At 31.6% G+C, this 15000-nt stretch overlaps 1 protein-coding gene across 1 annotated transcript in view; it reads right to left on the bottom strand.

The window, feature by feature from the left end:
- LOC137649725 (uncharacterized) overlaps positions 1-15000 on the bottom strand; it is a 343172-nt gene that overhangs the window by 25587 nt on the left and 302585 nt on the right. Inside the window, exon 4 of the mRNA XM_068382683.1 lies at positions 8948-9079. Within this exon, the coding sequence (XP_068238784.1) occupies positions 8948-9079 (132 nt within the window). The remainder of the gene's footprint in view (positions 1-8947; positions 9080-15000) is intronic.

Raw genomic sequence — 15000 nt, 5'->3', positions numbered from 1 at the left:
TGACATTACTTTGTAAAAATTTGAAACTAATGTGTGTTTTAAAGCTGTGAAAATATAAGTAGAAAGAGAGCATATCTTAATGTTCGCAATCTTAAAATCAACACAAAATATGATCCCATTTTTCAGTTTTCCTTGAATATTTGTACTTAACAAAACAATTGAAAGAATATATTGTATCTAACTTACAAAAATTAGTAAACATGTTATAAAAACATTATAATATTGATTGAAATTTTAAAGAATATGAGCCCATGAGTCAGATATGAGTTTCTATTATCTTTTTGTCAGAGAAAAATGAGAAAAAGAATCTAAATAAGCCAAAGAAATGTCAACACTCTACCCTTGCTCCTCAACCTTTAGCTCTTTTACATGCCAACATAATTATTCCGTATCGCGTAGTTCCGCTTTTCATGCCTTACTTTAAGCTGAACTCGGGAAAGAAAAGGTTAATGACGTTCTTTTCCTTATATAAAATTACTTTTATTACAATTTACCATTCTTCAAAAAATAAAAAATAAATTCTGATGGACTCTTAAACATTATGAAAAGTTCATCATTAATACGTATGTGTTAAACATATAGCATTCACCTTGTGATGTAATGGCGTTAATCTACAACCAAATATAATAATTTACTAAACCGTAATAATAGGTACTTACATTTTAATATAGACAAATAATATTACTAGAAAATAGAAGCACCGCCCCCCCCCCCCCCCCTAAGGTATATAACTTATACAATTGGTTAGGACCGTTAGGTTAATGTGGAATCCTTTTCTGGATAACGCACTTTTTTTCCCTACACATACACCAAAAAGTCAGCCATATGCCTTACAACTCTTTCGTTATCATTGAGTATTTGACAACGCCAATCATACTGAACCATGCATTACACATAAATGGTACAATGGATATTTACCAACAAAAAGGTATAAAAAAAATAACATCTTAGTTATGATATACAACTCTTCTACGAGACAGAAAATATGAAATGAGATCTCTGTTATTTAAAGGTAGATAATGGCATAGTTTCTGCGCCATGGCCTTCCCCTAACTTAGTTCTGAATTCCTGTACTTGAGGCTACACACTAGTATACCTTTCAGTTACTTATTTTTCCTCTTAATTATTTTTTCAAACTGCGAAAGATGGAAGAAAGCAGCTTAAAAAAAGTAATTCTAATGATAGTATAATAAATTAAAAAATTCCAGAGTGAATATGATGGCGCAAATTAAGCTGTGCTAAACAGACACGGGGTCTTCATCAAAGAGCAGCCGAAAAGTTATGCATATACGGTAATGTTTAGATAATGATGTTGCCGAAGTGGAATTGGCAATTGATAATCTTAACAAGGTTCTGATGGATGTTACGTGTGGCAACCTATCACATCTTTTATCGAAGGACCATAAACTGGGCAAAATTATTTAAAATTCGATAACTAATCCATCAGAGAGTTCTTACTATAAGAGGCATTTGAATGCATGTAATAATCAACTAATAAATATTAATATATAATAAAATTCGTGAGCTTTCGCTAAGTAATTACATTCATTCTAACTGGATTTTTTTTTAAACATTTGCATACCAACAATAACAGTTGTTTCAAAGGCGTTATGATAGTTCAATCGGGATTACTATAACTCCTTAAAAATACACATAAAAATTCATCTACATCTTATCAGTTTTAACGTAAAGTTCATTTTTTTTCTGAAACCCATTGAACGGTCAATTTCCATCACAATCCAGATATTCATGAAATTATCAAGTCATATCTAATATATTTTTAGTCTTTCAAGTAAGATTAATTACACAACATGAAACAATATCGAATTTTTACTAAAAAGAAACTTGGATCTTCAAAGTACCTGCCATTTATTCATTAATTAAACTATTGGAAATATTATAAAACATTTACAGGATGAAAGGATATCTTTCAATAAAATTTTGAATCATCAAAGAGAACGAACTTTGGCATAGGAGTTACTATAAAAGACGAAAACTAATCACGATCTTTATCCCATTTACGCTGGTAACATATTTTATGTTCATTTTATAAAGTCTCTAATTGTTTCCTTTATTAGTAGATTTAGAGTTCATTATCAACATCTAACAATGTCAAAACTCTTTGATCTTATTATCATTAATGTCATTATCAGAACCATCGTCAAAGGAAAACCTATGATGAAGTGCTCATCTTATCTTTCTTATCATTTCAAGTGAATCCTTTTTTTTTTTTTCATTACCTACCTCCACAGAATGATTTTGAGATCTATTCTGTCTTCAAATCTGTATGCTAAATGCTGATGATAACGCAATGTTACAAACTCCCTTTAAACGTGTTGGTACGTCAAACAAAAGCAGCATTAAAGATGTATTGTACAAAACATTGCCAACTCAAGAAAATGAACAGCTATGTAATAGACACTACTATGAGAAAGAGATAAGAAACTTTCATACTGGGAGATAATAGTTCATCATTTTTTAATTGAAGGATGGCTCAAGCTAAATCTATAATACCAAATAGAAACAGCAAGTTCCAGAGTCTTAATTTTTAGAACAAGGCAATATCCAGAATGAGAATGAATATGTAACCATAGTGAATACATTATAAAAGGAATATCAGTGGATTTTGTGGAATCCCAGTTACTATGTAAGAGTGAAAGTTTAATATTAAAAATTAATCGGTTAGACCCTATGAATTATTGTTATCATCTATTATTCTTAAGAAATTTCCTACATACCGGGATGTACGGTCAAGTAAAACTATTGTTTTTTTTTATTCACTAGTACAATAAAAATTGTACCGAATCTGATTATACGTCAAATATAAATGAGATTTATGTTGACAGAAATGCTGGTATTGGGGACGATAAGGTTGAAATTATTTTCGAAAATGTAAGGAGTGAAATTGATAAGGTAGTAGGAGTTTGATAACCATAGACGTAATAATGCAAGAAGCCTATAATTCAATCTGCTTTTTACAATCATTATCATACAATAAGAAAATAATTTGAAGACAACCAAATGGAGTTCTGTGCCAAGAGTTCAAGAAAATGTTGCTTACTTGTGAGCAGTAAAACAAATACGGCTTGCTTCTGGAAGAAAGCTATCTATTTGATAAAATTAATTGGACAGAATCATTTAAAAAGGTGCTCTCCAGAAAAACGATGACCAATGAATAGAAAGATTGCTTGAATTAAGTATTTGAAAACAAAATGTCAACTATCCGATTTAATGACGACTTTTCATACCAATTTTTCTCAGGCAATTCGGTGAAGAGAACAGTTGTTAGTGCTCACAATCTTTTTTGTGTTTAATAAGGTGAGTTCTTCAAAACTGTTGTCCTATGTTATCGGCTGACTTTTTTAATATTTTTTTAGGGTCTTATACAAATACTGATTACGGCAATTTACTTTCATCAATTCTTGCTGTTGAAAAAAAAAAAAAAACCTCCATTTAGAAAATGTAACGGCTAAACAAATGAACATGTTATTAATTTTAATTCCCAGTAAATCCAGGTGATTATACAGGTATTTCTATGTGGTAAAAATCTCATACGTAACCCCAAAACTCTAAAAGGTTAGAATAACTTTTCAATGCGTAAACTACTTCAAATATATAAGTGATATTATTTTCCAATGTAAAATAAACGTCTCGACTATTTTGTGAAGCAGTATTAAATCTGTTTGGCCGGTTTTAAGGTCGGCCGTTGGAGCATGCTTACGGAACTCTCTATTCGCTAAGTATCACATGACCTTTTATGGGTCTCAACTTCTACCTTTGTAAGGTGAGTTTTAATGATGTTATCAGAGCTTGGCTTTGGCAATTTGAAGAGAGTGGAGGGCTTTCGAGAGAACTGGCTGCTCTATTCTGCCCCACACTTCACCGGTATCATAAACATGCTTTGAATGACTCAATAATATTATCAAAGGTTTGACACACATTTAATAAGGGTGTAATTAGGATACACATTTGATAGAGGATTTGTGTTAGAGAGGTCTTAATTGAGGGTAGTATATTTGTCGAATACGATATATGAAATTATTAGACTATAAATTAACGCTACTTATTTTCAAATTGAGTCCCATATCAATTGTATATCAGTATAGCTTCGATTCTCGGCAAGTCTTTTTTCATTTTTTTAATTTTTTTTTATTTTTTTTTTTTGCAACACATTGTTAAAACTAGTATTTTTAAAATTAATTCGAGTAAAGGAAATCGTTATCAGTATCTTTCTTAAGATTTTCTCTTTGAAAAAGGCAACTTGTAATTGGTGATTTTCCCACTAAATATTTAAAAAAATAATTATCAAATTAAAATGATTCCATCTAAGCCTTTTCTTCTGCAAATCCCAGAAAAAAAGCAATAGTGGAAGGCCTATGGCTGAAACTTATTACAACAAATTTTTTTTAACCCATTAAAACTTTAATATGATTAGTCAACTCATACTATTTCGAAAAGTTTTCAATAAATTGTGTACAGTGAAGGCTCCTTATTTTTCAGTAAAATCGCAGCTTGTATTGTGTATGTTGGATCAATCTAACCAACCATCTGATAATCTATTTGGGGAAATAGGTAGCTCAACAATTATTTCTATTAGAGTTCCAAATTATTTTTTTTATCTGGGACGAAAAATACATAGAACTTTCTCAAAGGTAGCAGTAATTTAATGCATTTGATATCCTCGTTTGAATAAAAACAACAACATCGTTTTAAATATGGTTTCCTCGTCCAGATACTTACGGTCACTGATAACGACAAGCTGGCTAAAATACTTCCCTTTCTGACACTGCAGCGAGACAACAAATAATGAATCTATGAACTATACTCAATTTCTTTTAATGAGGTGCATTTGCACTGACTGGCAGTGGTGCCCTTTTAGCTCAGAAAAGTTTCCTGCTATCTGATTGGTTAAAATTTTCTTGTCCAACAAATCAGCGATCAGAAAACTTTTCCGAGCTAAAAGGGCACCCCTGCGAGTGGGTGCAAATGCGCCTCTCTAAAAAGAATTGACTATAGTCTATTTTACCTTACTGTCTCTGAATCTACAACCTTTCGTAACTGAAACACCAAGAAAAAGGAGACACTTGTTTTTAAATTTTTCAATCTACTGTAAAATTAATAGCTGCTTCTTGCAAACTGGTTTCACTGGATCTTTCATTATATATATATATATATATATATATATATATATATATATATATATATATATATATATATATTCAACCCTCGCCTTTATAATGGATTTTATCGTTATTATCATCATCATTTTTTTCTATTTCCCCGAAATATAATTTTGAATAGAAAATCATTGTATAGATCCTGGATGATTTTTTTTTTTTCATTATTTAGATAATTTACAATTAACCCGAACTGGGTATCAACCTCACAATGACATAAATCTTGGCACACGTTTACAAATACGAAAACCCATAATAAAAAAACCCTCACCAGGTATTCAATAAAATAATTCGAAACTTGCCTTTTCATTCGTTCGTCTGCAGAGCAATGAATTATTTATTGTGAAAAAATCAAAGCTTGATTTTTTAAAGGAAACAGAGACGAGCCAACCACTGTAGAATCTAGATCAAAACGATCTATGAAGGCATTCGTGTATTTAAATCTAAAGATGATGACAAACAATAAAGGTTTATATAAAAAAAAAAAATACGAAGGTGGAGCATTTCCGAAAGGTAGCTGTGGAAATACAAAGCCAAACATGATTAAAGGTTTAAAGGCCACTCATGAATGGCAGGGGCAAGGGACAGTGACATTACTCGATCGAGATTGACCATATACACATATGATCAACGCCCAAGCCCAAGCCCAAGCCCCCTCTCCACTCTAGCTAGAACCAAGGAAGGCCAGGCAATGGCTGCTGATAACTCAGCAGATAGACCTATAGGCTCCCCCTATCACCCCATCCATAGCTCACAAGGATGGTGCGGTTGAAGACACCGAAGAAACTAACGAGTTTTAGCGGGACTCGTATCCCAGTTTGGCATTCACCAGTCAGGAACGTTACCACACCGGCCACAACAACCCATGGCATAGGATATGGAATAAAATACCAAACCTTTCGCATATTGTAGAATTTTAGACACAAACATCAAGGATGGGTTGTTTATTCTGTGGTTGAAGTGAAGGAAAACTAAGCCATACCTAGCCTTTCTTTGTACTTTTTCTCAGGCATATCTAGTCTCTTATGTTTACCAGAAGTATATAAATTTTGGGGAATGCGGGGAATTGATTTCTTTTTATCAAAATAGCATACCTTCACCTTACCTTACCTTATTTGTCGATATCTAAATTTTAAATAAAAAATAAAAGTACATCCGTTTTTATGTTTCCAGGTTTACTGAAATGATACTATATGGTTTCGGCTACTATCTTTGACTTGATCTAGATTATCATAAAACATATCCTCAAAAATAATGTATCTTTCTCATTCCATACGCAATGTAAATCTAATAGCCAAAAACATCTATATTTTGAACATTCTTATATCAACAATGACCCAGTTCATTACGAAACATTCACAATTCAACATTTTTCTACTCGTCGTCCATTTCTTTCGCTATGAACTTCATACCATCTTCAAATTTACCTGTATTATGGTTTTTTTTCTTTTTTTATATAAAATATTCAGCCTACAACTAATATGCATCTCTTCCACCTATACTAGCAACTATTTAATTCCACCTATCTGCCCATAAGCTATATATCTGAACCTTTGATTTCACACTTCAGTAAACTTTTAAATTCCAGATATAAATCAAACGTTCTTTTAGCTTCATCTGTGGTTTAAATACTATCTCCAACGAAAAGGTGTCATTTCTCACAACTACCATAAACATTTTATCTCTTTCTCCAAAAAGATAAAATTTACTCCTTCCACCTCATCTATCCCCGTCCCCATCTACTAAACATTCCATCGCCATCAAATATAGAACGCTTGGGCATATATTATCTCTAAAACTAAATTTTCTGTTCCTAGAACTGACTTTTTTTTCTGAAATGCCTTCCACATCTACTGTACCCCTTTTATAGATAAACTACAGCTTACTCTCCCTCTGTGTATGTATATATATATATATATATATATATATATATATATATATATATATATATATATATATATATATATATATATATATGTGTGTGTATGTGTGTGTGTGTATGTATATCCAGTTTATTGCAAATATATGTATACATTATCTTCATAAGAAATTGTACTTAGGTATTTATTACATGCTAATAAGACACCTAAAATAGAGGGAAATACATCAAGTTGGATTTCATACTGAAAAACGTACGTATATGATTTATTTGATTCACATTTCACTCACATATTCCTTGACAGGAAAAGGTTCATAATTCTCTCTTTGATGTTGAGCGACAAATAACAGTGATAAGTAATTTTTCCTTTGATCTCGCACGCACTCTTCACTTCCAGGATCTTGAGAAAATGTCCTATTCAATATTTTCTCACCACTATTTTTCCAACTCTTTTTAGGTCCTCTGATCTTCCCTTCCTATTCCTTTACTTCCAAACAGCAAAATCATGTCAACAACCTATCCTCCTCCGTTTCACCATATCCTAACACCCAACTCTATACTTTAACCTGTATTTCAACTTTTACCATAGCACATACATTTCATGAACATATCATCTATACAAGTGGCATCTTTTTCTCATTTGTATTCATTATGTTATCAGGTAATTAGCAATAATTCATTCATTCATTTGTATTCAACATGCATAGTAATTCCACAAGGAATAGTAGAATCAACAATCATTCTGATCATTAAAACATTTGTTTCCATAAACACTCCAAGTTTCCATACAATCTTTATACTCACATCCAACTACGTTCCTTGCTTCCCTTACCCTCTGACTTACCTCTTTTGTCATTAAACCCTTATTAAAATTATTCACTATATAATAGCTACACGAAACTAATACTCCTATTGTTCTGCCACCATGCTAAACCCCACTCATCCAAATACTTTGAATTTTTTTAACTGGTTACTGTATTTTCCTTTCAATACTCCCAATTAGCAATTCCACCCTCAATTCATCTTTAAACCTAAATCTACTCTCCTGTCAAGGTCTCGTTGTATCCTTCTACCAATAAAAATATTACAATCACGGACATATGCTTCCATGAACCTCAACCTAATCTCATTAATCTCAGTCTCAGCAAGTTATCATTAACAGTATGTAATATGTACTCAACATTGCATTTCTATTAATTCTAACATACGCTTTCACTTGGTTCATGTGTGCACACATAGCTTTCTCCCTTTGCTTATAAACTACTCAGATAATTTCTAAAAAAAAAAAAAAAAAAAAAAAAAAAAAAAAAAAAAAAAAATATGTTCAAAATGCCATCCTCTTTGTCCAAGCCCATACTTTTTCCTTAACAATTCCTGCGATACGTCTAACGGGTTTTTCCGTTTACTTTCACATTTCTCTCCTCACAGTTTTTTTTATATAAATCGGTTGATCTACATACTATTTCATTGTATAAACGAACATTATCCTTCCCCCCATCCAATTCTTCTAGAACCTGTCAATAATATTTACTCTTCTAGTGTCCTTAACATTTTCCCTCACAACAGTTTCTATTTTCGACAGTGAGCAACTACTCAAAATAGACTTGAAATGCAAACGAGTCCTTATATATTCATCACGAAATATACATATAGAATGAAAATATATATTAACAATATCCCTTGTATACATGAACACTCAACTAACATACAGTGGAAGATATCAATATGAATATAAAGTCAAACAAGATAAAAAAAAATGAATACACACAATTTACATAGGAAACACTCCATTCCAAACATTGAGAATGTGTTTTTTTATTGCTTACAACAAGAAAAACCTTAAATCTTACGATTATAAGTTATATTAGTTAAGATATATTGCTGTACTTACCCGGCAGGAATGTTCAGGCAGGTATCGGACTGGTCCGAAATGTCAGCTTCATAGTGGTTGCTACACAAGAGGTCAGGTGTCAGCTTACCCACGCTGATGGCTGATTCTTCTTCTGCCCCGCCCTCATTGCTTCTGGTGAATAATAATAATAATAATAATAATAATAATAATAATAATAATAATAATAATAATAATATAGACATTATTATCAATAATAATAAATATATGGATAATGACACTAAAAATATGTAGGATAAAAGGGCCCTTATAAACTTTTCAGAAACTCTCGTTTCCTTCTTCAGAGAGACCGGGATGAATACAAAGAAACCTATCGAGCTTCCCTAAGGATTTCTGAGATCGGGAAGGAGGTTTGGCAGAACTAATCATTTTTGAGAGTTTCTCGATGGGGATCAGTCACCAGCTGAAATGAACAATTTCCTCCGATAAAATGTCCATTGCTGACGAGGTTCACCCGACGAAGGGTTTCTTGCTACTGACAGTTACTATGGAGTCGATCAAGATAGACTTTGCCTGTTCTAAGTTTTTTTTTAATATTGTAATCATTATCCTTATTAATAAACCTATTGAAACCTATGGGCATGGACATTATTCTAACAATGTATTGCTATGACGTTGTTTACGTCATAAAAGGGTAGACTTGTTACACTCGCAAATATAGTCATAACTCAATCGCCTACCAGTTTCTCACACATAATGTAGATGTTATCTAGTTTTACTACATATAAACTAGAAGTGGTTAGTTTTACATATTAAACTTCTATTGATGTTGTTTAAGTGAAAGGAAACTTGAACTCTGTGTTCCAACTCTTTGCCCCATACGAGAAAAATAAATATACATAGCTTCCTTTAGCTAGTTATTGCCGAGCCATGTCAGATACTCAAGTAACCTAGTTTGTTTGGAAAAAGAGGCTAATCTTATACATTCTGTTTCAACTTCCAGGTTAGATTGATGAATATTAATGAACGTTCATTAAAATAGGATGAATAAAACACTCCTTTTCACGGCAGTGTTGGGAAGCAGAAAATCAGGTGAATATGAATTGCTCTTCGGTGTACCTAATCTCGACGCCTGCAGAAAGTTTCATAACTCAATCATCAAGAAAATGAAGAAATTGGTCTCTGATTTGTTCTACTGTAAAATCAAAAGGTGCTTCTCGTCATAGCTCGTTCAAAGATTCGGTTTTATGCCATTATAGAATTGAAAAGATATAAGAAAATAACTAGCCATAGATTCAATGAAAATGTGCTATGTATGAAACCATCAACACTACAAAAGAAATTCCCTAGAAAATACTGCTAGCATTTTAGAAACGTTTCGTAGTGGATTAAGAATATAATAATTAAATTCCTCCTATTTGCATCCTGAGAAATTCAAAAACCTTGTCTAACATGGAATGTTGGCAAATTGAAAATTTACATCGAAGCTGACCATTGAGATTAAATTTTTGTCGAATGCCTTTTAATAATCAATGACTCCAGAGACGTTCTTGTAAAGTGGTTGTAATAATATGTTGCCATCTACCTGCATAAACATTATGAAAGAAAAACTAGAGTTTTCGTTACATGATTCCACTTTAGTAAAACCATTAACAGGAATATGTCAAAATAAGGATAAAATCAGGTGATGACTCCAACTCTTTAAGTATTTAAATGGTTTAATGAGAAATATATATATATATATATATATATATATATATATATATATATATATAATTATCATGTTGTTTGACGTGAGAAACTGGTAGGAGTTGGGAAAATAGATAACAATCATTGCTGAGATAAGGTTCATGGCATATAATTCGGTAATGATAGGTTATTTTATAAACAAAAAAGTACTTAATTGAGGTAGGAAAAAAAAAGCGGGGGGGGGGGAAGGTTTGTTCCCCACCACAAATAGTCTTTGCTAATAGATCTTTCGTTAAGCAAAATCAGGTCAACAATACAAAAGCTATCAAAGAATTATTCATTTAAGTTTATGCCGGTTGCCTACACACACACACACACACACACACACACACACACACACACACACACAGAGAGAGAGAGAGAGAGAGAGAGAGAGAGAGAGAGAGAGAGAGAGAGAGAGAGAGAGAGAAATGGCCCATCCTCACGCAAGTTTTCTACAAGCTCAAATAACCATTCTGATATCCAATATAGCTGTTTAATGAGTGGCCTTTTCATCGAAAGAAGCACATTTACTGAGAGATTGTCTTGGCCGGTATATGGCAAGTACCTGGTGCATTTCTTTGTATTCATTTCTTTCTTTCTAAAGAAGGAAACCACAGATTCCAAACAACTACAGATTACTATTAAATATTTTCAAAAATAAATTTTTAGAATATTTGTATTCCGCTATCAGAACTGGGAGGAAGAAGACACAATAATATTACAATAGAAAAAATTGTGGTGAAGATGATGATTATATAAAAAACTAACACTTTAAATTTAATGAAAATTGCAAATGAAAGAATTTATCTGATTTTCAGAACATATACTGCTGACGTGTATATATCAAATATAGTTATTACTAATAATGATGATTGTGTTTGAGGCTTTACAGTGATGATGAAGCTAACACAAATAATATTAGATTAGCTAATATGCTCGGAGAGGTCCAGAATCTTGTTGAATTTTGTGAAAAGCAAGGAGGGACACAAGCGTACCAGAATAAAATCATTTACCAGTGATCCCAATCTGAACATACATGAAAGATATGGTTCTCGTATGAAAGATTGAAGGAATCAAGAACTGATCTACAGGTAAAAATACCAATTCTTCATATTCTTTTTTTTTTTCTCTTTTGTCTTTTATGGTAATAGGTCTTATTTACCTCAGCACAGCGAAAAAAGAAATTCTTCCCGTTCCTATATGGATTATGAAGTAACATACTGGCAAGTAAATATCAACATAGTATTTTTATGGTCAATGGTTTGTGTAGATTTTATTGCACCCTGTAAAACTACTGATTCTGGTAAACTTAGCTAAAAAAAAAAAAAAAATAGAACTAATCAGCATTTTCCGACGAATTGAATGAAAAACAATACAATGGAAGGACAAAAAGGAACATTTACGTTGAAAAAGGGAAGTTAAAAGGCTTTCTAGTAAGCGTCAGTATTATTTACACTAAAAAAAAGTAATATACATTTTCTACCATTTCATTTGTAAATCTACTTGAATAATGACTTCTACAGAACAAATTATCCAAGTAAAACAAGCGTTTCAACACCAACTACTTTTTTCATCTTTTACCATTTAATACAATTTTACTCAAGGTTTCGCTATCCTTTGAACTCCATATCTTTTAAGAACTCACTCCACAGGAGTATGAAATCACTAACTTCCATCTTAAAAGAGATAATTTCAACTGAGGTTAAATGAAATGTGTAGTTGAATCAATCATCACAATTACAATTACAAGTCTAAAAAAATATAAAATCATATACCTTGGAGTCTTACACAAACCAATGGCGAGTTTTGTATACAAGATGGTTAAATTTTATTCCTTTGTATTTGCATCTAGGCAGTAATGCCCATTATATCATAAAAGTAATGTACGGAAATTTTCAATCTAAAGTAGTGAGAGAACGAGGACAACGTTCCTTTGCTAATATTCTAACCGATTAAATTTCAACAAAAATAAATAATAGTGAATCCTTGAATTTTCACGGTATATCTGGAGATACTCGAAAAAAAGGACCATTAGACTGAGGAAGCAACTCCACTGAAGATCTGATATCATTCCAAAGCAAAGTGGTTAGCACTTACTAAAGACTTAAAGAAATCTCCACAAGAAGGTTATGCACTTGCCATGCCTCTATTGTTATGAAGGATGCAAATACTACGAATAACTGTCTAAACTATATATATATATATATATATATATATATATATATATATATATATATATATATATACATATATATATATATATATATATACATATATACATATATATATATACACACACAAGCATTATTATATTATATATATACATACATACATATATATATATATATATATATATATATATATATATACACATACATTATATATATATATATATATATATATATATATATATATAGTTTAAATATAATTTATATATAAAATATGTGTAGATCGTTTAGAAAACCACTCTTAATATAAAATGTGTTGTTACAGCTCAACCGCATACGTTGGCATCTCCCAATCTGTGGGACAATGTTCTATCCCTACTCAGGGTTAAAACGTACTCAGTAAAACGGGCCGGCGTTAGCACCACAGTGACCTATTAATGGGCGGTGACTCCGGTGAGTGCCCTGGCTAAATGGTTAAGGGCTTAAGTTCTGAACCTGTGGGACGTATTTGATCTTAAAGATATAAAACTAGTCCACATAGCTGAAATCGGATACCAGCTACAACTGGTGTTTAAAATGATAAGGGTCTTTGGCGACGTAACAAAACCCCGACTTCTTCCAGCACCGACCCCTTCATGTAGCAAAATGTATATAATGTTGTACACACACACACAAATATATATATATATATATATATATATATATATATACATATATATATATATATATATATACATATATATATATATATATATATACATATATATAAATATTTATATCTATATATATATACACACACACATATATATATATATATAATATATATATAATATAATATAAATGAAAAATAGTAAAAAAAAAATCCATAGATTCACAGTGGTTGGTGTGAGATTACATGGTAAATTATAAAAAAAAAGATGAACTGTTGAAAACTAATTTTTAATGATTGAGTACATCATACTTATTTGTAGATGGGAAAGCTACTAATTAGGCATAAAAGTTAGTCGAGACAATAATTCGTTATTCTTTTGTGGCTGTTCAATACCTATACTAATCGAGTAAAGCCCAGAGTCAGAAACAAGACAGTAACCTAGAGGTTGAATTGCGGGAACTATGGTGTATGAGGTGGTAGGTGTTGTAGATGATACAGTAAAAAGTGGAGATAGTGAGGAAAACTCTCAGAAACTAGAAAAGACAAAATATGTGTTCGAGAAAAGCTATAAAAATAAATGTATGCCATGGTGACGGAACTGTGAATCCATATATGTAAGGATAGAATAATGGAAGCAGTCAATTCGATTAGATCTTTAGTAATAAAAATGAAGAATTGTGATAATACAAGAGAAGAGTAGAGTTACTGGTTAGGCGACGTAATAGGTTAGTATGGCATGTGCTGAATATTGGGAAGAGTGTTGTATTTATCTATAGAAGTCTATAGGACAATGTATAAAAAGGATTCTTAACCAATTCTCCTTTATAGAAGTTAACGTTGGATGTAGAAAGAGAATGTAAGAAAATGTGTTGAAGATATTGATGAAAACCGCTGGTGTAGTATATGTAATGCACAAAGAATTTAAAGGTAGGGGAAAATATCTATATCGGATTCACAAACGTTTATATACCATAGGCCCCTTCAAGAAGTGCTTTGCCCCTCATCGACCCTCGAACATGTAAATAGAGAAATATAAAAATGAATAAATTATATCAAAACTAAATTATTTATATTTAAAAGTAGAAATTACTACCTTTTATTTTTCTATATTTAGGATCGACTATATGTGCACGTTTTGTTAATCATTTTTAAAGAATCTATTTCTCTCATGATAGGCATATTTCTATGGATAATAATAATAATAATAATAATAAGAAGAAGAAGAAGAAGAAGAAGAAGAAGAAGAAGAAGAAGAAGAAGAAGAAGAAGAAGAAGAAGAAGAAGAAGAAGAAGAAGAAAATTACCTTTCGAAATATTGAATACATAAAAAATAAATTACAACACCATTATCTTGAATTTGTTGAAGTCATTATTAAGGATGTGTTTTAGGAGTAGTAGCAAGGGCATTGGATTTTGAGGGGAGAAAAGTGAATTCAAGCTCTATGTACATACGGTGCTCAACACGAAGTCTGTCTCTCTACTTGTTAGAACTGCATGTGTATGGTTAAAATCAGCTTAACTATACAGCAAAATACTACACAATT

Source organism: Palaemon carinicauda, chromosome 1 (assembly GCF_036898095.1).
Source record: "Palaemon carinicauda isolate YSFRI2023 chromosome 1, ASM3689809v2, whole genome shotgun sequence".
Taxonomy (NCBI): Eukaryota; Metazoa; Arthropoda; class Malacostraca; order Decapoda; family Palaemonidae; genus Palaemon; species Palaemon carinicauda.
Note: the sequence above shows the minus strand (reverse complement) of the source record. Positions and strands in the feature narration are given on the sequence as shown.